Raw genomic sequence first — 25201 nt, forward strand, 5'->3', positions numbered from 1 at the left:
ATTGCAGTATTAATGGGGGGGGGGGTTTCCTCATGCACAAAGGACAGTTATTTACCCCGCCCCAATTCCAACCCCATCATCACTACACCCCCTCGCATCCTCAGGGAAGAGAAACTTTGAACAATGCAGTCGCCACATTCTGACCCACTAAGAGAGGGGGGATGGGGGTAGGGGAAAGAGGGGGGTTCACAAATACAATCCCCTGCCTCCGCAGGACAGCCAACCACAGCTAAGTATAATGGGAATTCTCTCACACCAAATAGAAATTCAAATCAACTCAGCTGGGATGGCCTGGCTTACCTTTTGTGTTGCCAAGTACTGTGTGTTATGGTGGTTGGATTTACGTTGCTAACCCCCTGATGTTTTTTGCCTTTCTCTCCCCCCCTCTCTCTCTGTAAACCTTTCCATCTTCCTCTACATTGTCCATTTCTTTCTATCTCACTCTGTCCCATTGCTCCTTCTCCCCATCTTTCTTACATCCTCTCTCTCCCTCTCTCTCTCTTCCCCTATCCATATATCCATCTTTTCCTCTAGTGCGTATCAAGCCTGGCTCGGCGTCTCCAGTGGAGTACCAGAGTGACAGTGATGTGGAGAGTGGGACAGAGTCAGGTTCAGCATCCTTCAGTACACCTGGACTTGACACAGGGTGAGTGTCATAGACTGGAAGGTGGTGGTATAGGCCTGGACATAGGGTGGTGGTGTAGGGGTGGTGGTTCTGTAGGGCTCATTTTACATTTACATTTTAGTCATTTGCGCAGACGCTCTTATCCAGAGCGACTTACAGTAGTGAATGCATACATTTCATACATTTAATTTCATGCATTTTTTTTGTACTGGCCCCCCGTGGGAATCGAACCCACAACCCTGGCATCTGCAAACACCATGCTCTACCAACTGAGCCACAGGCTCATCCTCCACTACACAGGGCCTGGACACAGGGTGGTGGTTCTGTAGGGCTCATCCTCCACTACACAGGGCCTGGACACAGGGTGGTGGTTCTGTAGGGCTCATCCTCCACTACACAGGGCCTGGACACAGGGTGGTGGTTCTGTAGGGCTCATCCTCCAGGACACAGGGTGGTGGTTCTGTAGGGCTCATCCTCCACAGGGTGGTGGTTCTGTAGGGCTCATCCTCCACAGGGTGAGTGTCAGATAATTGCGGCTGATTGATGTATTGTTTGTTTTATCAAGATACGATAAAACACTTATTGCTATCACAATTTCAACAGACATTTTGTGGGGTTCATAACGAGGGTAGTTTGCAGTCCTGATATAGGAGTAGAGTTTTACAGGAAGAGAGTGGAAGGTTGAGTGTATTATTCGAGAATAATGATATAGGGTGAATTTGCTTCTTCATTGGGGTTTTGGCTGTGGTGAGCTGGGCCCGTCTCTCCTCTCCACTCTCTGGTGCTAATTACATTACTGCAGCACTGCTCTGGACACTTATGTAACCCCTGAACACTGGAGGAGAGGAGAGTGTGTGTGTGTGTGTGTGTGTGTGTGTGTGTGTGTGTGTGTGTGTGTGTGTGTGTGTGTGTGTGTGCGCAGTGAGGCAGCAACAGGGGAGACAGAATGTATAAATGTGTAATTGTTTTTGGTAGGAGGGGGCAGCAGCCGCCACACCCCCAAAGGCGTGACTTTGTGTGAGGCAGAGCTTGCTGCACTCTATCTAACTGAAATGTAGGGTGTGTGCTTGGAGAGTTCACTTAGCTGTGTGTGTGTTGCTGGGCAGGGTTGTCCCAGAACCAGGTGTAAACAAGATTACGTAATGCAGTTTGCGTCACACCTCCTTATAAATGGTTTGGAGAGAGAAAAGGAGAGGAGAGGGGGGAGTTAGTGTGTTAAACAGGCAGGATAGGAGGAAGAAGGAATTATATTAGCTCCATTGAGAGGAGAGGGGGGGGGTGTTAGTGTGTTAAACAGGCAGGATAGGATGAAGAAGGAGTTATATTAGCTCTATTTGTGCTGGTTTAGTGTGTTTGAGCTAATGGCTGGGCAGAGAAAACAAGAGAAAGGAAGAGAGAGAGAGGAGGAAAGGGTGTTAACTAGTTGGCAGGCAGGGTGGAGAAAGTGAATGGCAGCGAGGAACAGGGAGGTTGGGAGGGAGAGGAAGTAAAGGAGGGGAGATGGAGAGATGGACAGAAAAAAACAGGAGAGTGGGAGGGGGAGAGAGCGAGAATTGAGGAGAAGAGAGAGAGAGCGAGAGGGGAGTTGGGGAGGGAGAGATCAGCTTTGAACTGGAAGCTGTCTGACTGTATGGGTTTTTGACAGTTACTGTGTAGCCCTCTCTGGTGGCTGTGGCCTGTAAATTCACCCAGGGACCATATATCACTAGGAGATGTGATGAACCTGAACAATAAAATCAATTAGCGGTGATTATTAAGAGTCAGGCTCTGTTAAGGCGTCAGCATGCTTCAGTTCAGCTGGCGCCTAGCTGAACTCAGCTAGGCGAACCGAACAAGTGTACCCTTAAAAGACCTTCGCTTGAAAAACGAGAAAAAAGCGGCAAAAGTACTGTTTGTCCATTTTGAGACTCCATAGCCACTGAAAGGGGAAAGTCAGTTAAGAACAAATTCTTATTTACAATGATGGCCTACACGGCCAAACCCTAACCAGAACGGCACTGGGCCAATTGTGCGCCGCTCTATGGGACTCCCGATCACGGCCGGTTGTGATACAGCCCAGGATCGAACCAGGGTCTGTAGTGATGCCTCTAGCACTGCGATGCAGTGCCTTAGACCGCTGCGCCACTCAGGAGCCCCAATATTGTTTCATAGAACAAAACGTATAAGATCTCCTAAGCTTGTGTTAACCTCAGACCATATTTTGGGCGTTTATCCCAAAACCCTATTCTTTCTCGTTCATTTTCCCCATAGGAAAGGCTGAACAGATGTAACTCATTTCAGGGTTTTAGCTCATAGTCCTTTCCTTCTAGGTTCAGTTGGGACATAGACAGTATGGGTGGGGCTGGAGAGGTAAAGGTCATATGTAGAACATGTCTGATCGCGTAACACTAACAGTTCATATTCAGGTAGCTAGCTGCTTTCTAGTAATCCTGCTAATACAGCTGATCCTCTGACATTCTGTAATTTCACTAAGTACATGACTCAATGCATGTCACTCCAGCCTTACCCATATCATGACAGGTCTACTCTCTCTCTCTCTTTCCTTCTCTCTCTCTCAGGTCAGGCGTAGACATGGACATGCAGGTGGATCCTGATTCGCCGGATATGAAGAGGAGGCGTGTCCATATGTGTGACTATGATGGCTGTAACAAGGTGTACACCAAGAGCTCACACCTCAAAGCCCACCGCAGGATACACACCGGTAACACACACACTGACCCTGTCCCACCCACATACTAATCTTTAGCCAATGACTGACCCAGGACCCACATTTTGTAGCCAATGAATAGACACTTAATGTAGATCTATACTAGAGCTTCTTATCTTATTGGTTTTTACCGAAAGTACTGCCTCCCCGAAGGACATTTTCTCTTATAAATCCATCAGTGGATACAGTAGATCGAAATGGCTTGCATTGTTCCCACGGACACACTAGTATTTTTTTCTGAGTCGTAGGATCTGAAATCTGGGATGTCCCTCTTACCATTTCATTCGCTCTTCCGACTGTCCATCAACTCCTCGCTGAACCCTACATCACAGCCATGGACAAAGCACGTGCCTGCAATCGTTACATCGTAGCGCAGCAGGAGAGAGTGGTTTCATCACGGTAGCACATTCAGAGATTGATTTATAGGCATTCATATAAAATAACTTTAAACAAAACTTTCTGTTTGTCATAGATGGCCAATATTAGCTCTGTGAGACGTTCACAGCGATGAGACATAGGAAGCCAAGCTAGAGCTCTGTGAGACGTTCACAGCGATGAGACATAGGAAGCCAAGCTAGAGCTCTGTGAGACGTTCACAGCGATGAGACATAGGAGGCCAAGCTAGAGCTCTGTGAGACGTTCACAGCGATGAGACATAGGAAGCCAAGCTAGAGCTCTGTGAGACGTTCACAGCGATGAGACATAGGAGGCCAAGCTAGAGCTCTGTGAGACGTTCACAGCGATGAGACATTTGGATCAGGAGAGACCTTTAGAAAATAAGTAAGATCTTATAGTCATTTTATAATTTGATGATGCTATATTTAGAAAGCATATGTCATTTCAAGACATATTCAAAGTTTTGTTGAATAGGAAATACATCATACAAAATATTTCCTATTTTTATATTTTTTGCATATTTTTACTGTGTACTTGAGCTTGTATCCTCAAAAGTGACTTCACCTCAGCAATGTATAACTATTTGTTTACCAGAAAGGGGAGATTCTAACCTTTCTTGGAGTATGTAGCATTACTAGTTATTGTTTATGGTCATCTCATGATGAATAATTACTTTTGGGGATTTCTTAGGTTACGTTTTAGATTACATTTAGTTAGATTTAACTGGTTTTAAACCAATATTTGCACAATCAATCAACCAATCAACTAATCATCTCCATATCTTCTTCCCTGTAGGAGAGAAGCCGTACCACTGTACATGGGAGGGCTGTACCTGGAGGTTCGCCCGGTCAGACGAGCTGACGCGACACTTCCGTAAACACACAGGCATCAAGCCCTTCCGCTGCACCGACTGTGACCGCTCCTTCTCCCGGTCTGACCACCTAGCCCTGCACCGGAGACGCCACGTCATGATGTGAACCATGACCTCTGACCCCTGACCTTTGACCTTTAAACCTTAACCCCCACTACCTTCGCCCTCCAACCCATCACCTCCCTCCCCAGCCCCCCTCGGGACTCAGATGGAACTCAAATGGGAGGGCCTGAACTCTGACCCCTAGAGGTTCTCTGCTGTGTCACTTCCTTTTACTGTTCCCCCTCCTCTCCTCTCTGTAAAAAAATAACCAAGGTTAAGACAACATACATTTTCCAAGCGGGAGCGTTCGAAAATAAACTCATTCATTGGACCAGCGCTGATTCTACAGGATTCGCATTGAAAACGTCACCAGTGGTCAGGAAATCAAGTAATAAAGTGGCGGTAGATCATTTAAAAAACATTTAAATTAATAGAATGACAGTAAAACAGTTATGTTATGTGTTTGCAGAGCAGTTAGCTGAAATCCACTATGATTGTGTTTATTTTCCACTTTGATGGCGAGTTTTCTGTACTGCTAAAATTCACTTTCAGTAATTTCTGATCGCATTGCTGGTCCATTGTTTAGACCTAGTCTTCTCTACGCTACGCCTCGTCCTCCATTTTGAACTGTGGGTCATCGTGGAGATCATTACATTAAAGAGGTGGAGAATGAAGATCCCAAAAGGATGAGAGGAGTTTGTTGTTGTTTTCTGGTTGCTTAGCACCTGAAGGGGTAGTCCACAACTCTCATACCCCACAGCTTATCTCCTCGTTTCTCCCTCACACCCCACTCAGTGTGCACACAGCCAGAGGCTATCTACTTCAACAGCACCCTATCCATCCAGAAGATAGACTAGTGAAGACAAACCGGGGATACAGCAGAGAGAGATGGACAGGCTGGACTGAGAGAGAGACCGAGGACATACTTTGAAATGATGCAGGGTTACCGACATCACACACTCAGCTCAGAGCAAGAAGAGGAGGAGGACAGAGGAGGTGAAGGGGGCAGGGAAGGATATGTGGCTTTTGTGTCATTTTTGTTTATTTGAGAGGGGAAAACACTTCAGAGATGACTTCTCAGCTGTCGAGCAACTGTTTACTGTGTTTTATCATCTTCTGTTAACCTGCGTTGCGTGCATGGGCAAGCTGTCTGTATGTGTGTGTGATTGTGTGTGAGGGTTAGTGTAGTGTGTGCTATTTAAAGACAGCTGATGATGCATCATGTCCTCTCCTCCATACATATAATTTCCTCAGCAGTCAGCAGACCCCTCGGGTGTGGCGGTGTAGAAATGTCTTATTCAACCCCCTTCCACTCCATTTCTCCGCTCCTCCATCTCCTAAAACAGGGAGCTACAAGACTGAGGATTCAATCAGATATTAAATCATGTTCACTTGCCCCACATTTATAGCTTGTTGTTCAGTAACAGTATTTGTGTTGTTTAAAAAAACAAGGCCTTTTGTAGTTTTTTTTTCATTTTCTTCTCTTTCTATTTGCTAATGATTGGCTCATAACATAACATCCCTTTTTTGACTATTTCATATCCTTAGATTGTGTTTGAGGCTGTAAAAGTATAACAAGAAAAAGGTTGAGATTACAAACTAGGGGATCTAGGGAGCTTGTGTGTGTGTGTAACAAATAATCAGAACTGATGATTTTAGAAGTGTGGGTTTCGGTGCAGCCCGTCGGAGCCTTAGTGAATCAAAGTCAATCTTAGAAACGCACGATTGTTTTGGTCTTCAGGGTTACCCGGGAAACGGGGTCTCATTGCCCTGACGACACGTCATGAGGCACTCTGTTGTTACGAGCATTTCTGCCCATTTCGACCCAGATCAGGGCCTGTATTCACAAAAGGTCTCAGAGTAGGAGTTCTGATCCATATTATCTTATTCATTATGATCTACAAGGATAAACTGATCCTAGATCAGTACTCCGACTCTGAGCCTAACTGATCTCCATGTCTTAAGGTGGTTGTTTTTAGCTCCTGCTCTCTGGGTTCACTTGATTATGCAACCTCCACAGACCTCGCTCCTAGCGCTGTTCTGAAGTCAGTGGCTAAGTACAGCTCCTATGGTACATGCATACAGAGGGCATACTGAAGAACATGTAAACAAAGTGTTTGGCTCTCTCACTAGCAGTCGCAGCAGCCATCATCATTTCAAACGCTAGCTAAATAAAACATGATTGAATCCTTTTTGTCTTCTGACTGGGAACCCAGCCTTGGTGTGAGTTGAGTTGAGCGCATGCCTGAAGCAGAGAGGGATCTTATTGGTCCACACAGAGCAATGCAATGTTCCTATGAGTTTCTATCATTCTCTGCTTCAACTCCTAACAATGTTACTAAGCACATTTTTCTAGAAGAGGACATGCATTTGATTGCAACTTGTTATTAGATGGTATTAGACATTAAGGACTATGATAAATAATTAAAGAACAATAAGTGTACATACTGTATATAATCAAAAAGTCCATAATAAATGTAACAGGTGGAGTTCTATTTTTAACACTGACTAGACAATGTGAAAAATATAATTTTTTCTTTTATTTTCTACTCTGTTGGATGGATTTACAACTGAAATGTGTTATAAAAAAAAAGGTATTGTTTTTTTATGTCCTAAAAATCGGTCCCATTTGTGTTGTGCACATTTAGTTTTTGTGAAGTTGGTGAGCATGTCGGTGTGATCATGGTGCCCTAACCTAACAGTCCTAATGACCTGCAATATGCAGCAACAAAAACATGAAGGACCGTCTCAACCTGAACAACTGTCCAAAATGGCACCCTACTCCCTAATGCACTTCTTTTGACCAGGGCCCCTGGGGCTTTGGTTAAAAGTAGTGCACTATATAGGGAATATGGGGCCATTTTAGGACATACCCAGAGTTGAAAATCTGATATGATCTAATATCTGTTATCACTGGTCAAACCCACCTCACCGCATTGATGCATACTATACAAGTTCCCCTTTAATGTCCACTGTGAAGTATTACTCCATATACCACAAAGAAAACAATACTATAATACATCAATACAATACAGTACGTCAATATAGAAATGTTCTGTCCAACAAAAGATAGATCCATCTATGGTTTAGACATGGCAGCATACGACTTAAGACTTGACTCTATACTGTACTGTATTTGTACAAGCCCATTTATCCACTTCACTAGTCACCCCTCACTTCAACAATATGGCACCACATAATGTAAGGGTGGAATGATTGTGTGTATAAGTGTGTGAGTGTGCCTCCTATCATTAATCACAACTCCTTTTCTTAAAGTAACTGTCTAGTGTTGACAGATTTTTATGACCTATAATTAATAACAATGAGTGAAATTGTTTTACTTCCAGTTTGTTTTAATTAATTATGTTAAAACGCAGGTTTTCTGCGTTGCAATGGTGTAGGTGTACCCCAACAACAGAATGGTATGGGCGTATACCGGTCATTAAAAATGTTCATGCCAGTAGACCGCTGATTGGCCAGCTCATCCTCCTTCAGGAGGATGACATCATCCTCTATGAGGAAATGGCAAGCATTTTTTTAAACGGTCTGTTTGAGATACACATTTGAAAAATCTCAATTATGCTTTGGCCACAAATACAAGTATTGGATGAGTCAACAACATTATTTAGGTATGAGTTAACAGAATAGATTTTCACTGGACAGTTACTTTAACAACCAGAATTGTAAGTATTTTATATTGAATGCATTAACCTTTGGGCCAGTACTATATTATTCAGTGCAATGCAGTTATTGTTATTGTCATTAATATTATTTGTTTTGTATTTGTACAGAACAAATCTGTAAAGATCAGTGAGGAAGAACGTGAGCTTTTTGATACTGTGAGAAATGGTGTTTCATTAAGTCTGTTTCCCCCTGTACAGTTGAGATTTACCCCACTCCTTTTATAGAATAAAAGGTTTTTGGTGCAGATTGTTGATGCAATGTCTTTATTGTTGACTACGGGTGAAATTTTCATAGTGCAAAAGAATTGTATCCTGGTGGAACTAGCATGATCACTGCATTTACCATTGAAGAAAGTTACATAGAATGGTGAATGCCGGGATCAGTCTGGTTGCCAAGGCTAAAATAATTGTGTAAAAATGACCATGAAGCTCATAATCGGGCTGCATGATTGGAAACTTTTCTTCGACAATGTGCGCTATCATGAAGCGACTATTTATGTATTGCTCAATTTACATTTACGTCATTGAGCAGACGCTCTTATCCAGAGCGACTTACAAATTGGTGCATTTACCTTATGATATCCAGTGGATCAACCACTTTACAATAGTACATCTATATCTTTTTTTGGGGGGGGGGGGTTAGAAGGATCACTTTATGCTATCCCAGGTATTCCTTAAAGAGGTGGGGTTTCAGGTGTCTACGGAAGGTGGTGATTGACTCCGCTGTCCTGGCGTCGTGAGGGAGCTTGTTCCACCATTGGGGTGCCAGAGCAGCGAACAGTTTTGACTGGGCTGAGCGGGAACTGTGCTTCTGCAGAGGTAGGGAGGCGAGCAGGTCAGAGGTGGATGAACTCAGTGCCCTTCTTTGGGTGTAGGGCCTGATCAGAGCCTGAAGGTACGGAGGTGCCGTTCCCCTCACAGCTCCGTAGGCAAGCACCATGGTCTTGTAGCAGATGCAAGCTTCAACTGGAAGCCAGTGGAGTGTGCGGAGGAGCGGGGTGACGGGAGAGAACTTGGGAAGGTTGAACACCAGACGGGCTGGGGCGTTCTGGATGAGTTGTAGGGGTTTAATGGCACAGGCAGGGAGCCCCGCCAACAGGGAGTTGCAGTAATCCAGACGGGAGATGACAAGTGCCTGGATTAGGACCTGCGCCGCTTCCTGTGTAAGGCAGGGTCGTACTCTGCGAATGTTGTATAGCATGAACCTACAGGATCGGGTCACCGCCTTGATGTTAGCGGAGAACGACAGGGCGTTGTCCAGGGTCACGCAGAGGCTCTTAGCACTCTGGGAGGAGGACACAATGGAGTTGTCCACCGTGATGGCGAGATCATGGAAAGGGCAGTCCTTCCCCGGGAGGAAGAGCTGCTCCGTCTTGCCGAGGTTCAGCTTGAGGTGGTGATCCGTCATCCACACTGATATATCTGCCAGACATGCAGAGATGCGATTCGCCACCTGGTTATCAGAAGGGGGAAAGGAGAAGATTAATTGTGTGTCATCTGTGTAGCAATGATAGGAGAGACCATGTGAGGATATGACAGAGCCAAGTGACTTGGTGTATAGCGAGAATAGGAGAGGGCCTAGAACTGAGCCCTGGGGGACACTAGTGGTGAGAGCACATGGTGCGGAGACGGATTCTCGCCACGCCACCTGGTAGGAGCGACCTGTCAGGTAGGACGCAATCCAAGAGTGAGTCTGATGGTTCACAGTATCAAAGGCAGCAGATGGGTCTAGAAGGATGAGAGCAGAGGAGAGAGAGTTAGCTTTAGCAGTGCGGAGAGCCTCCGTGACACAGAGAAGAACAGTCTCAGTTGAATGACCAGCCTTGAAACCTGACTGATTGCGATTAGCATAATAAAACAATCCCCAATTAGTTTACTATAATCTAGTTAAATAAGTGCCTCCTTATAACGCATTGTTGAAGAAAAGTTTCAAATTAAATCACACTGCAAGATAAGTCATTTTTTATACTTTACACAAATCTTTTGCATTACAAAGATGTCGCCCTTTAAATATTATTTGACAAGAAAAGTGACAGTTAAGAGTGACTTTTGGGACAGTGGGAAGAATAACTTGCATGAGAGTAATATAGTCAACCTCATCAAATCATCAAATCAAATGTATTTATATAGCCCTTCGTATATCAGCTGAAATCTCAAAGTGCTGTACAGAAACCCAGCCTAAAACCCCAAACAGCAAGCAATGCATGTGAAAGAAGCACGGTGGCTAGGAAAAACTCCCTAGGAAAAACTCCCTAGAAAGGCCAAAAACCTAGGAAGAAACCTAGAAAGGAACCAGGCTATGAGGGGTGGCCAGTCCTCTTCTGGCTGTGCCGGGTGGATATTATAACAGAACATGGTCAAGATGTTAAAATGTTCATAAATGACCAGCATGGTCAAATAATAATAATCATTGTAGTTGTCGAGGGTGCAACAAGCACGTCCGGTGAACAGGTCAGGGTTCCGTAGCCGCAGACAGAACAGTTGAAACTGGAGCAGCAGCATGGCCAGGTGGACTGGGGACAGCAAGGAGTCATCATGCCAGGTAGTCCCGAGGCATGGTCCTAGGGCTCAGGTCCTCCGAGAGAAAGAAAGAAAGAGAGAATTAGAGAGATCATATTTAAATTCACACAGGACACCGGATAAGACAAGAAAATACTCCAGATGTAACAGACTGACCCTAGCCCCCCGGCACATAAACTACTGCAGCATAAATACTGGAGGCTGAGACAGGAGGGATCAGAAGCAGCTCATGGGGGAGCGCTATGACAGAGAATGATGCACAAGTGGTGAAGGTGTCTGTGAAGCTGCCTCACAGGCTGAGGTTTATGCAACTCCACCCATTCCTTCCTATCAGCCAATCAAAGTCAAATTGCAGATGGAGGGACAGCAAGAACATTTTGAAATATTTCATGCAGTGGTGCCTAACTGATGCAGGTGAAAAAGCACATTGCATCCAAAAACACTGAAATATGTAGATTATTTACAAAGACTATTTCCAGTATATACAAGCTGATATACTGTAGATTGCTGGTTAGTTATCTTTTCAAATGATCTAAAGTAGCTTGCTAGATAGCTAGCTGCATATTGCTGGCTATTTGTCAACATAATGCAACAAGTACAGCAACTGATAAACTGCTTAGCTACCTATTTTCTGTGAAGCAATTAGCTAATCGCAAACTGTAATTTAGCTGGCTGGTTAGATAGTTTATAACTAACACAATGCAGGCTCCTCCCAGGCTGATCAGTGTTCTTAGAGGTCTTAGCTAGAGTTCATGTCCGAGCCCCGGTGGAAATCAAATTAGCATAATACAACAATCCCCATTAAAAATCTGTCAATTTAAACCAGAGATGCATCTCAGTGAATCCAATGTCGCACTTCCGCATCTGCGGTGAAAGGAGATGGAGCTAGAGCCATGTTTTCTTTTTTTTCTCCAAGATGGCATAGCAGTGAGACGTCCGTTGTCCTCCTCTTGTCGTGTCCCGTGTATATATACATTTACATCTTTTCTTCCCATATCTTTTTATATTTTTTTTCTAAAAACTCAACCTCAAAACACTCCTGCAACCCGCCTCACCAATAAAAAATAAAATAAAGTATTATTTACCTCAAATCTGAAATCCACATCAGAGGTTAGCCAGAGGCTGGCCAGTTCACTGGCTAACGTTGAAGTTCAGCTAGCCACAGTTGGCGGTCATCAGCTATCCCTTAGCTCGAAAAGCTATCGCCAGTTTTGTACAGCGCGACTCAGACCAGAGCATACCGGACCTATTTTTCTCTCCATATCCCCGGATTTCTACCGCAGGCTCTGGACGTTTACTCCTGGATCTTACAGCTAGCTAGCTTCTACCCGGGTGACTATTGGCTAACGTCGGTCTCAGAGCTAACATCAATTATTCCGGAGCTAGCCAGCTGAAGAGTTCCATCAGCCACTCCTGGGCTACAATCACCTATCCGGACCCGTTTTACTGCCGATGCGGAGAACCATCGGTCCTTCACAACTGGACTACCGACGTTATCTGCCCGAGGGAGTTATCCAACTGGCCCCTCCGTCGCGACGTAAACTGAACGCCCATCTGTGGCCCGCTAATCGTTAGCTATCCCCTACCACACAGAACCCCACTAATCTACAGACGGAAACGCACCAGGTGGCTAAAAACAGACCTCCCTCCATCTTCTGCCAGCTTGCTACCTATGGCCCGGCTAGCTGTCTAAATCTCACATGGACATTTATGATCACTCGGCTAAGCATGCCTCTCCTTAATGTCAATATGCCTTGTCCATTGCTGTTCTGGTTAGTGTTTATTGGCTTATTTCACTGTAGAGCCTCTTGCCCTGCTCATTATACCTTATCCAACCTTTCAGTTCCACCACCCACACATGCTATGACATCTTCTGGTTTCAATGATGTTTCTAGAGACAATATCTCTCTCATCATCACTCAATGCCTAGGTTTACCTCCACTGTATTCACATCCTACCATACCTTTGTCTGTACATTATACCTTGAAGCTATTTTATCGCCCCCAGAAACCTGCTCCTTTTACTCTCTATTCCGGACGTCATAAACAACTAATTCTCATAGCTTTTAGCCGTACCCTTATCCTACACATCCTCTGTTCCTCTGGTGATGTAGAGGTGAATCCAGGCCCTGCAGTGCCTAGCTCCACTCCTATTCCCCAGGCGCTCTCTTTTGATGACTTCTGTAACCGTAATAGCCTTGGTTTCATGCATGTTAACATTAGAAGCCTCCTCCCTAAGTTTATTTTATTCACTGCTTTAGCACACTCTGCCAACCCGGATGGCCTAGCCGTGTCTGAATCCTGGCTTAAGAAGTCCACCAAAAACTCTGAAATCTTCATCCCTAACTACAACATTTTCAGACAAGATAGAACGGCCAAAGGGGGCGGTGTTGCAATCTACTGCAGAGATAGCCTGCAGAGTTCTGTCCTACTATCCAGGTCTGTACCCAAACAATTTGAACTTCTACTTTTAAAAATCCATCTCTCTAAAAACAAGTCTCTCACCGTTGCCGCCTGCTATAGACCACCCTCTGCCCCCAGCTGTGCTCTGGACACCGTATGTGAACTGATTGCCCCCATCTATCTTCAGAGCTCGTGCTGCTAGGTGACCTAAACTGGGACATGCACCACAGCCATCCTACAATCTAAGCTTGATGCCCTCAATTTCACACAAATTATCAATGAACCTACCAGGTACCACCCCAAAGACGTAAACTCAGGCACCCTCATAGACCCTCAACTTTCCCTCTAAATACACCTCTGCTGTTTTCAACCAAGATCTCAGCGATCACTGCCTCATTGCCTGCATCCGTAATGGGTCAGCGGTCAAACAACCTCCACTCATCACTGTCAAACGCTCCCTGAAACATTTCAGTGAACAAGCCTTTCTAATCAACCTGGCCCGGGTATGCTGGAAGGATATTGACCTCATCCCGTCAGTAGAGGACGCCTGGTTATTTTTTTTAAATGCCTTCCTCACCATCTTAAATAAGCATGCCAGGAACAGATATAGCCCTTGGTTCTCTCTAGACCTGACTGCCCTTAACCAACACAAAAACATCCTGTGGCGTTCTGCATTAGCATCGAACACCCCCCGTGATATGCAACTTTTCAGGGAAGTTAGAAACCAATATACACAGGCAGTTAGAAAAGCCAAAGCTAGCTTTTTCAAGCAGAAATTTGCTTCCTGCAACACAAACTGAAAAAAGTTCTGGGACACTGTAAAGTTCTTGGAGAATAAGAACACCTCCTCCCAGCTGCCCACTGCACTGAGGATAGGAAACTCTGTCACCTCTGATAAATCCACTATAATTGAGAATTTCAATAAGCATTTTTCTACAGCTGGCCATGCTTTCCACTTGGCTACCCCTAACACGGTCAACAGCACTGCACCCCCCACAACTACTCGCCCAAGCCTTCCCCATTTCTCCTTCTCCCAAATCCAGTCAGCTGATGTTCTGAAAGAGCTGCAAAATCTGGACCCCTACAAATCACCCGGGCTAGACAATCTGGACCCTTTCTTTCTAAAATGATCTGCCGAAATTATTGCAACTCCTATTACTAGCCTGTTCTACCTCTCTTTCGTGTCGTCTGAGATTCCAAAAGATTGGAAAGCAGCTGCTGTCATCCCCCTCTTCAAAGGAGGGGACACTCTTGACCCAAACTGCTACAGACCTATATCTATCCTACCCTGCCTTTCTAAAGTCTTCGAAAGCCAAGTCAACAAACAGATTACCGACCATTTCGAATCCCACCGTACCTTCTCCGCTATGCAATCTGGTTTCAGAGCTGGTCATGGGTGCACCTCAGCCACGCTCAAGGTCCATGTACTTACCTGGAGTGCCTGAGGGTGGCGCTGTTGCTAATTACTACATGTGATTATCTGTACTTGACCCATGACATCTGATAAACATTGCTCTTCTAACCGCATCCCTGCCTCAGTGTGCTAATATACAGTAGCAGTCAAAAGTTTGGACACACCTACTCATTCAAGGGTTTTTCTTTATTTTTACTATTATACATTGTAGAATAATAATGAAGACATAAAAAAGATTAAATAACATATGGAATCATGTAGTAACCAAAGAAGTGTTAAACAAATCAAATTATATTTTATATTTGAGGTTCTTCAAAGTAGCCACCCTTTACTTGATGACAGCTTTGCACACATTTGGAATTCTCTCATCTAGCTTCATTAAAAGTTTTGTGGATTTTTTGTGGAATTTCTTTCCTTAATGCGTTTGAGCCAATCAGTTTTGTTGTGACAAGGTAGGGGTGGTATACAGAAGTTAGCCCTATTTGGTAAAAGACCAAGTCTATATTATGGCAAGAACAGCTCAAATAAGCAAAGAGAAATGTCAGTCCATCATTACTTTAAGACATGAAGGTCAGTCAATCCGGAAAATGTCAAGAACTATGAAAGTTTCTTCAAGTGCAGTCGCAAAAACCATCAAGCGCTGTGATGAAGCTGGCTCTCATGAGGACTGCCACTGGAAAGGAAGACCCAGAGTTACCTATGCTACAGAGGATAAGTTCATTAGAGTTACCAGCCTCAGAAATTGCAGCCCAAATGAATGCTTCACGGAGTTCAAGTAACAGACACATCTCAACATCAACTGTTCAGAGGAGACTGTGTGAATCAGGCCTTCATGGTCAAATTGCTGCAAAGAAACCACTACTAAAGGACACCAATAACAAGAAGAGACTTGCTTGGGCCAAGAAACACGAGCAATGGACATTAGACCGGTGTAAATCTGTCCTTTGGTCTGATCTCCAAATTTGAGATTTTTGGTTCCAACCTCCGTGTCTTTGTGACGAAGAGTAGGTAAACGGATGATCACCGCATGTGTGGTTCCCACCGTGAAGCATGGAGGAGGAGGTGTGATGGTGCTTTGCTGGTTAGATTTTAGATTTATCCAAAGCGTTTGACACAGTTGATCATGAAATATTACTTTCTAAATTGCATTATTGCCCTTTTCATGATTATACATATAATTGGCTATTTAGTTAGGTTCCTGATAGAGAACAATTTGTTTAGCAAATGGCTGTGCATCTACCTGGGCCAAGATATCCTGTGGCGTGCCACATGGTTCGATAATTGGACCTTTATTATTCCTAATCTATATCAATGACCTTGCTGCTGTGTCTTCTACCGTACTTACCATTCTCTTTGCTGAGGATACCCAAGTTCAAATACCGTTAAGGATTTTGGTAGTAAGAAGAACAAACGTCTGGCGGAGAGTTTTGAAGTAAGGTGATAATTAACTGTTTTGTCAAGACTGTACGGTATATTCAAACAGGTTTTAGTGTGTGGCTGGAACTAAATAGTCCCGCCTGTTACCTCTGGTGTTGGCAACATCAAACCGAAGAGGAAGATTAAACTACATCGTGCTTGCTAAATAGATGCATGCAAAGCACTGATACATAGTATGCGGGCTAGCTGACATTAGCCATCAAGCAAATGCCTGTTGATTAAGTTACTCTTGAGTGCTCTATTTTCTGATTTAGACACATTTGTTGCATCGACCTGTGGCGTCATCTGATTTTTATTCATTTTGTATTATTCAGTTAACAGGTTTTGGTTAAATGGTAATGTACTTGTAGTTTTGAAGTATCTATTAGCTAAGTTCCAGTATCCAGTGAGATATTTTAAATGAAATCTCAAATGTCTGGCCTGACTCTTGGTTATATCTTAGTTGAAGTTTCAAAAGCCACATTTTTTTCTTCTTCCCTTAGGCTCAAGCTGAGAATGTTGAGCGTTAGTCCTTAATTAATGCCGTACTTAAAGGTATGTCTCAATGGAAGGCTGTATTACATTTTATTTATTTTTTATTTGAGTTAAGAAACCATGAATATCTGTCCTGTGGCGCCATAACATATATGAAAGTAGCCTAAATGGGATTCTATTTAGATAAATCTAAGTGACTTAAAGAATGATACTGCATCCTTTGATATCAGAGCTAAATGACCTGTTGGGGCTAGGGGGCAGTATTTTCACGGCCGGATAAAAAACGTACCCGATTTAAACTGGTTACTACTCTTGCCCAGAAACGAGAATATGCATATAATTAGTAGATTTGGATAGAAAACACTCTAAAGTTTCTAAAACTGTTTGAATGGTGTCTGTGAGTATAACAGAACTCATATGACAGGCCAAAACCTGAGAAGATTCCATGCAGGAAGTGCCCTGTCTGACAATTTGTTGTCCTTCTGTTGCATCTCTATCAACATTACAGCATCTGTGCTGTTACGTGACACTTTCTAAGGCTTCCATTGGCTCTCTAAAGTGTTCAGAAAGCCGAATGACGTGTCTCCTGTCTCTGGGCAAAGTACAGCAGCAGAGTTTGTAAGTGGCCTGCCTGGGGACAGTGAGACTGAGATGCACGTTCACGAGCCTTCTCCATTTTTTTCTTTCAGTCTTTGAATAAATTCAACGTTGTTCGGTTGGAATATTATCACTATTTTACGAGAAAAATAGCATAAAAATTGAATTTAAACAGCGTTTGACATGCTTCTAAGTACGGTAATGGAATATTTTGACATTTTTTGTCACGAAAATGTATTTGTTACATGCGCTGAATAAAACAGGTGTAGACTTTACAGTGAATAGCTTACTTACAAGCCCTTAACCAACAATGCAGTTTTAAGAAAAAAAAACTTAAAGTATTTACTAAAATAAACTGAAGTAAAAAAATAAGTAAATAAAATAAAACATGTAAATAAAGAACAAAAATAACAAATAATTAAGGAGCAACAATAAAATAACCGTAGCAAGGCTATATAGAGGGGGTACCGGTACACAAATTAAGGCTGGTCTACACACCACAAGTGTATTTCTTACACTTGATGCATGTGTACTGTGTCTTCCTGTCCTTCTTGGGCCCACACATATCGCAGGGCTTTTTCTTGTTTTTACCGGCTGCAATCTAGAATGATGAAAACACTGAGTTTGTGAATTTTAGTATCATCTCTCACTCACTCACTCACTCACTCACTCACATCAGGCCAAGGTAGGAGAGTCAGACACACACATGTGCAACAACATCATTCACAGTTACTTCCTGTATTGGAGTTGTTGGTTCTGTGGGTCGGGTGGATGGGGCACCAGCATCCTCCTCACGATGGCTGCAGAAGCTGGTGTCCTTACCAATGCCGTGCCCAGCTCCTCGAGAAAGAGCCGTCTCCTCTGGAGAATCCCTCTGTTCCAATCTGGGTTCAACGCCATCGAGATGACAAACGCGGTGTACACCGAGATGACCAAGATGTTGAAAAATATCACAAGTGACCAGCGTAGGTTTCTTATTTTGCAGCTGTAGCCAGTCACCAGCTTGTCTAAATTGTCCACCCCTCCTTTTGTGGCATTGTCATCCATTATGATTCTGTGGATTCCCCTGTGGATCTGAAAACACCAGCAAAGACAAGAACCCCAAAGTATGCATTTAAATGAGTTTGGTCCATCTCCTTCCATCTCCCTCCAAAAGCACACCTTCCCTCCAAATTAGTGCAGTCCAGTATGATTTTCTGGATGGTATCTGGGATGAACAGTTCAAAAGAAGACTTTATGTCCTGCACATGAGTAACCGCCATCCGCGTCGGCCATGGTCGCATCCTTATCACATTGGCAGCCATGCTCATTCAACTTCACCATTTTTTTTTTACATCCATATTTCTCCTCCTGCTGTCATGTTTCCATCTGTCACCAGAAGGCAGCAGAGACCGTCCTAGAGACATTAACTACACTCAGGTTGTCATGGTTCCACCTGTCACCAGAGGGCAGCAGAGACCATCCTAGAGACATTAACTACACTCAGGTGTGTCCTATTACTCATTATGATTTCCCATTACTCATTATGATTTCCCTGTTAAAAGAGGTGTGTTTTCTGGTTTCCTTTGCAGAAGCTTGAATTGTTTACCGTGTGTGTTTGTTTCCTGAGTGAGTTTTCAAGACTTGTGTTTGTTGGTTTTTCCAGTGTTCTGTGGTCCTGCGGCTACTGTTTATCCTTAAACACTGATTCCTCGTCTCTGCACCTGGGTCCAACCTCACCACGTCACACCTGTAGGCTGCTGATGAGCTGGTTGCTGACGGGCTGGTCCTGGGGCTGGCTGAGGGTCAATCTCATCCTCTTCTTCCAACTCACTGTCAGACTCCGAATTGACAGAGACATGATCCTCATATTTTTCACAGTGTATCGAAATAATGTATTGTAATAACATTGTGCAGGTTCTCACAAGACATTGTGTAGTATCACACACTACAAAGGGTAAAGTGTGTGAGAAAAGCAGGAGACAGACAGACAGGTTTTTGGTGCTATGTTGAAACAGCAGGCCCAGGGAGGAGGAAAACAGAATGAAGGCACACAGCAAGCCTTTTTGTTTCATTTTTACTTGTTTTCACCTAAACACACACTTGTATTACCCTCGGGTCTAGTGGACCAGAACACAACATATGTAATATTAATGTGTAGGGGGGTCCAGTGGACCAGAACACCACATATGTAATATAAATGTGTAGGGGGGTCCAGTGGACCAGAACACCACATATGTAGTATAAATGTGTAGGGGGGTCCAGTGGACCAGAACACCACATATGTAGTATAAATGTGTAGGGGGGTCCAGTGGACCAGAACACCACATATGTCATATAAATGTGTAGGGGGGTCCAGTGGACCAGAACACCACATATGTAGTATAAATGTGTAGGGGGGTCCAGTGGACCAGAACACCACATATGTCGTATAAATGTGTAGGGGGGTCCAGTGGACCAGAACACCACATATGTAGTATAAATGTGTAGGGGGGTCCAGTGGACCAGAACACCACATATGTAATATAAATGTGTAGGGGGGTCCAGAACACCACATATGTAATATAAATGTGTAGGGGGGTCCAGTGGACCCAAACACCACATATGTAATATAAATGTGTAGGGGGTGTCCAGTGGACCCAAACACCACATATGTAATATAAATGTGTTGGGGGGTCCAGTGGACCCAAACACCCATATGTAATATAAATGTGTAGGGGGGTCCAGTGGACCAGAACACAACATATGTAATATAAATGTGTAGGGGGGTCCAGTGGACCAGAACACCACATATGTAATATAAATGTGTAGGGCGGTCCAGTGGACCAGAACACCACATATGTAATATAAATGTGTAGGGGGGTGCACAGTGTGCACTCAATGAAAATGTGTTATTTTACATGTTCTTCACAGAAAATGAGCCAATGAGTCTTAGGTTGAGAAAATGATTCACTGTATCATTTTTATTTTAGTAAACATTGAAAATGGGTCCAACACACCCAAACATTCACAAGGCCGCGGGGCCAGAAAGATTACCAGGACGTGTACTCAGAGCATGCGCTGACCAACTGGCAAGTATCTTCACTGACATTTTCAACCTCTGAGTCTGTAATACCAACATGTTTCAAACATGTTCCCTAGGAGGGGTGCGTCACTTGAATGGGTTGAGTCACTGACGTGGACTTCCTGTCTGGGTTGGCGCCCCCCCTTGGGTTGTGCCGTGGCGGAGATCTTTGTGGGCTATACTCGGCTTTGTCTCAGGATGGTAAGTTGGTGGTTGAAGGTATCCCTCTGCTGGTGTGGGGGCTGTGCTTTGGCAAAATGGGTGGGGTTATATCCTGCTTGTTTGGCCCTGTCCGTGGGTATCATCGGATGGGGCCACAGAGTCTCCTGACCCCTCCTGTCTCAGCCTCCAGTATTTATGCTGCAGTAGTTTATGTCGGGGGCTAGGGTCAGTCTGGTATATCTGGAGTATTTCTCCTGTCTTATCCGGTCATTCAAAGGTATTTGTAATTTGAAACATTTACGTGCGCTTCTCTTTTGAAGGTTAGGAAACATTCCAGTTTGTTTAGTTGTCAGAAGAACACACACACATACACACACACTCTCTCTCCCTTCAACAACAGAGCGTAGCCTGGCTCAGGTAATCAGCATAATTATAATTTTTAATGTCAGCAGCAGCTAACTGCATGGAGGGACTCCACCCTTCTGGCTTTCTCTCTCTCTCAATTCTCTCCCTCTATTTTCCTCTTTCTCCTCTGCTGTTGTGGTATTTTCAATCTGGGATTTTGTGATCCAAAACTCTACAGATCTGTAAGCAATCTCTCTTTTCACCTTTTGGAACATGCAGGCCAGGGTCAATAAAGAATCTGGAACCTACCTGGGCGATAATAGCGGAAAAGTCCATGTTGAGAAAAATACTAACTCTGTGTTTTACCTCTAAGCCTACTCTTAGACGAACAAGCCCTTTCAATGGAGGTTCTCCATAAAGCTTTTTGGTTGTGGACTGAGTAGTCGTTAATCTGGGTCCGAGAAACCGTCTCTGAGTGTTCAACACTTTATACAAATTATACATTTTCTGACAGAGAGACTGGTTTGCTGAATGGCTAAAGCAGTACCTTCACTCGAGGAACAAGTTCTCTGTGTTCATTTCCTTTGAGAGGGAGGTATGACAAATCACTGTATACTGTAGTTTAAGAGAATACTTAAATTGGAATTATGTATTTTTTATCTCTACAAACGAAAGGGGATTTTAGGTAGGTTGTTTTGAATGGCTGGTTGTTAATTTTGTTTTGATACTTACAGTATGCAACAAAATCAGTTCTGTACAAATTTGAAATAACTTTTTTGTGTATTTCATTAGTTTTTTTGTTGTTGCGAAATCCTGAGAATGAATAGAGATTACAACTAGATACAGTTATCGTGTTGATGTTCCTTAATTTTTTACGCTGGATATGATTTCTCTGTTACCTATCTAAGTGTTATCTGCTATGATATACTGTAGGAGGAGTGACTATTCAGCAACCAGAAATCAGACATTGGGTTAATAGTTCCATGGGCTTCTATTCCACTTCCATGGAAACCGAAATCAATAGATTCTACTCTTCAGAAGAGAAATGGCCATGAACTGAGAACAATGGCCGGGATTCTCCAAGTCGTCTTACAGAGCAGCGCATTAGACAGCTGACCATGTGCCCGATAAAGGCCATTTCCCAAACGTTTGCAGTTATCACATTTATGATAAATGCTACGCATGTCGGCTCAAGCGTAATGTACCTTTAAAAGTCAACCGCAATATACTGCTTTATAGTGCGTCTTGGATTGAATCCCAGCCAAAGACATGTTCAGTAGGAAACAGCAGATACAGGCTACAGATACACAGTAGAAAGCAGTGTTTGTAGAAATATAACATAGAGATGCATAAACATTCTTCAATAGCCCTAATATATTGCTTTGAACAACATTTCTTCCTATAGCATTCTGAATGATGTGCCATACTTAATATGACCAAAGGGCAGACTTTCCTTAGATCACTTGATGAAAATGTATCCTCAGAAGAATTGTTTTTCAACTAATGGTCACATAAAGAACAATATATAATAAATAGATATTAAAAGCCCACACTGGCGAAAATCAAACTGGAAGACAATGCCCAGAGCTTACCCATGATTTTTGCAACGATGCAAATCAATAATTGATTAAGTCAAAGTATGAAATATTTGGGTTTGAAGTGGGAAATCCGAAGTGGGAACTTTGTGGAAATCCGTGTCAATGACGTGTAAGTTCTTTGACTTAAGTGACAGTTATTGGGCTTTAGTCAATTTGGAACTACCTTCCTTACAAACATTTTCGAGCTAACAAGTACGGGCTCCTTACATACAGAGAAAAATGCATGTGAAAATGTTTAGTATATGTGAAATATAAATAATTTATTTCCACACAAATATACGTATTCCAAATACATTTACAGATGTATGTCACGCATGAAAATACATTTAAAAAATGCATAAAAAATACATTATTTGGCCCGTTTTTGCATCCCCAAAATATATTTTAATTAAAAAAAATCCATATGGGTATTCTGTATTCTGTTGCTACTGTAGCTTACTGCGGTCTGAAATTCACTTAAACTGTTAAGAGATGTTGGATGGGCTGACGCCGGTGAAACGGTGGGCTAGAAATCAGCTATATTATTCTGATGAGTGGATAGGTAAATGTCAATACAGCTGGGACACCTCGTCGTTTCTGGAGACGTGCACAGCGGCGCTACAGCAAGAGTGTAGCTAGCTTGCTAACAAGTAGCAGTTGCTCACTAACTATACACGTTTGGCTGGCTATCTAGCTATAGCTAGCATAGCAAACTGTGCAGTGAAGTAAATCCATTTGAAATTATTATATAGCTCAGTGAGTAAATCACTGCTTTACCAGTACTAACGCTGCCGCATCACCTTAGATTTGTTACCAACGCAAAGGTGTCTCTACAATAATAAACCTAGCTGTCAAAGGAAATGTTGTTGCTGGCCAATGTAATACAAAACGTGCAAACTACAATTCAGGTATAAAAAAAATGGAAAAAACAATTATGTTTAAATTAGCTAGCTAGCTTTCAAAGTGTATGTAGCTAGTGAAATTAGTTCATCCCTCAATTTCGCACTTCTGTGTTTAGCAAAGTAACATTCTGTCCTTTCCAACAGGCACCAAATATTGTAGTTGCCTATATGCCATTTTCTGTCAGGTTACTCATCCCGGCCCCTGTCTGCTCTGCATGGCCACAGAAATGAAACCATGGCCAAACACCTTCCCCTCCACTGAAAGGGTTTGAGTATGTCATTGTCAAGTTCATAGAATTTGATCCATGATGACAGACAATGTGACTATTCACTAACTCCACCTCACTAACTCCAACAGACAACAACAATTCAGCCTCACTGAAGTTTGTCCAGAAAAAATGCACTGTACACATTCGTTTGAGTAACTTATTGTGAATGTAGGCCTATGTCACTGTAAATAATATCATATAGAATTGAGAGAGGTTCTCTGGGATAAACTGAGAACAGCAAAATGGTATTGTATGGAACGGATCCATGACAGACATATTGACAATTCAACAACCTACCTATGTGGATTATGTGTCTTACAGGACTGAGGACTCCAAGACTGTGAGGCAGACCAAGGACAGGCTTAGCAAGCAGCAATATTGTAACATTGACAAAGTGAGGATGTGAATGAAATTGAATGGATCCATGTTTTGTTCTGTTTATCATGCAATGCCTGGTCTGATAGTGTTTACATAACAATCTACAATTACAAGCTGAGCAAACAATGGAATGGAAAATAGATAGATTACAATGTACAGAAAGCCCACATTCATTATAGTCTACTCCTGTACTCAGGTGTCAGTGTCCATGTAGTGGAGATGAGAAATAGAGTCAATCGCAGGACACCGAACTGAGTAAAATATACGTATTTACTCCAAAAAAAAAAAATCATACAAATTCCACGCAGGGATAAAACAATAACAACAAACACAACTAACACGACCAACAATAAAACAATAATGCACAAAACATCATGATAACCAGAGGTTTTAAATAGCGAAATAATCATAACGAAATGGGAACCAGGTGTGAACAATCAAGAGACAACAAATGGACAAAGAAACATGGATTGGTGGCAGCTAGAAAGCCGGTGACGATGACCGCCGAACGCCGCCCGAACAAGTAGAGGCACCAACTTCGGCGGAAGTCGTTAATACGATAATTAGTGGGAAGCTGTAACCTATAACATACCTCGTTCAGTCTCCTCAGGACTTTAAAATGGCCCCACAAGCTGCGGACCCAGCTTCCGGCAGGGCAGGTGAAGGGGCAGGTTCCGGGTCGAGAGCCAGGCCCGGTCTCCCGGTACATATACCGGGGCCTCACTACGGTGGCGATTGCCTTCTGTCTCCTGATGGCCCGTTGCAGGCATACATGGGCAGCATTCCAGGTGTCTTCCGAGCGCCTAAACCAATCATCCACCGCAGGTACCTCGATCTGGCTCTGATGCCACGGTGCCAGAACCGGCTGATAACCTAGTACACACTGAAATGGAGACAGGTTAGTGGAGGAGTGGCGGAGGGAATTTTGGGCCATCTCTGCCCAGGGGATAAACACCGACCACTCCCCCGGCCGGTCCTGACAATAAGACTGCAGAAACCTACCCACATCCTGGTTAACTCTCTCCACCTGCCCATTACTTTCGGGGTGAAACCCCGTAGTCAGGCTGACCAAGATCCCCAGACGCTCCATGAACGCCCTCCAGACCCTTGATGTGAACTGGGGACCCCGATCAGACACTATATCCTCAGGCACCCCGTAGTGCCGGAAAACGTAAGTACACAGTGCCTCCGCAGTCTGTAGGGCCGTAGAGAGACCGGGCAAAGGAAGGAGACGGCAGGACTTAAAAAAACCGATCCACAACTACCAGAATCGTGGTGTTTCCTTGTGACGGAGGAAGATCCGATAGATGTGACCATGGCCGTTGTTGAACGGGTAGGGGTTGTAATTTCCCTCTGG

General features: G+C 43.6%; 1 protein-coding gene across 5 annotated transcripts in view; it reads left to right on the top strand.

Moving 5' to 3' along the window:
- The window catches only part of klf8 (Kruppel like factor 8), a 95843-nt gene extending 88626 nt beyond the window's left edge, over positions 1 to 7217 (top strand). For 4 of the 5 annotated variants that reach the window (XM_029758567.1, XM_029758570.1, XM_029758566.1 and 1 more), the window contains 3 exons: positions 535 to 646; positions 3184 to 3326; positions 4524 to 7105. In XM_029758567.1, coding sequence (XP_029614427.1) covers positions 535 to 646; positions 3184 to 3326; positions 4524 to 4705 — 437 coding nt within the window. In that variant the 3' untranslated portion in view covers positions 4706 to 7105. Of the gene's footprint in view, positions 1 to 534; positions 647 to 3183; positions 3327 to 4523 lie in introns of all 5 variants that reach the window. The other variant, XM_029758571.1, reaches the window with a different exon arrangement.
- The last annotated feature ends 17984 nt before the right edge of the window (positions 7218 to 25201 follow it).

This window comes from Salmo trutta, chromosome 7 (assembly GCF_901001165.1).
Source record: "Salmo trutta chromosome 7, fSalTru1.1, whole genome shotgun sequence".
NCBI classification, from domain to species: domain Eukaryota; kingdom Metazoa; phylum Chordata; class Actinopteri; order Salmoniformes; family Salmonidae; genus Salmo; species Salmo trutta.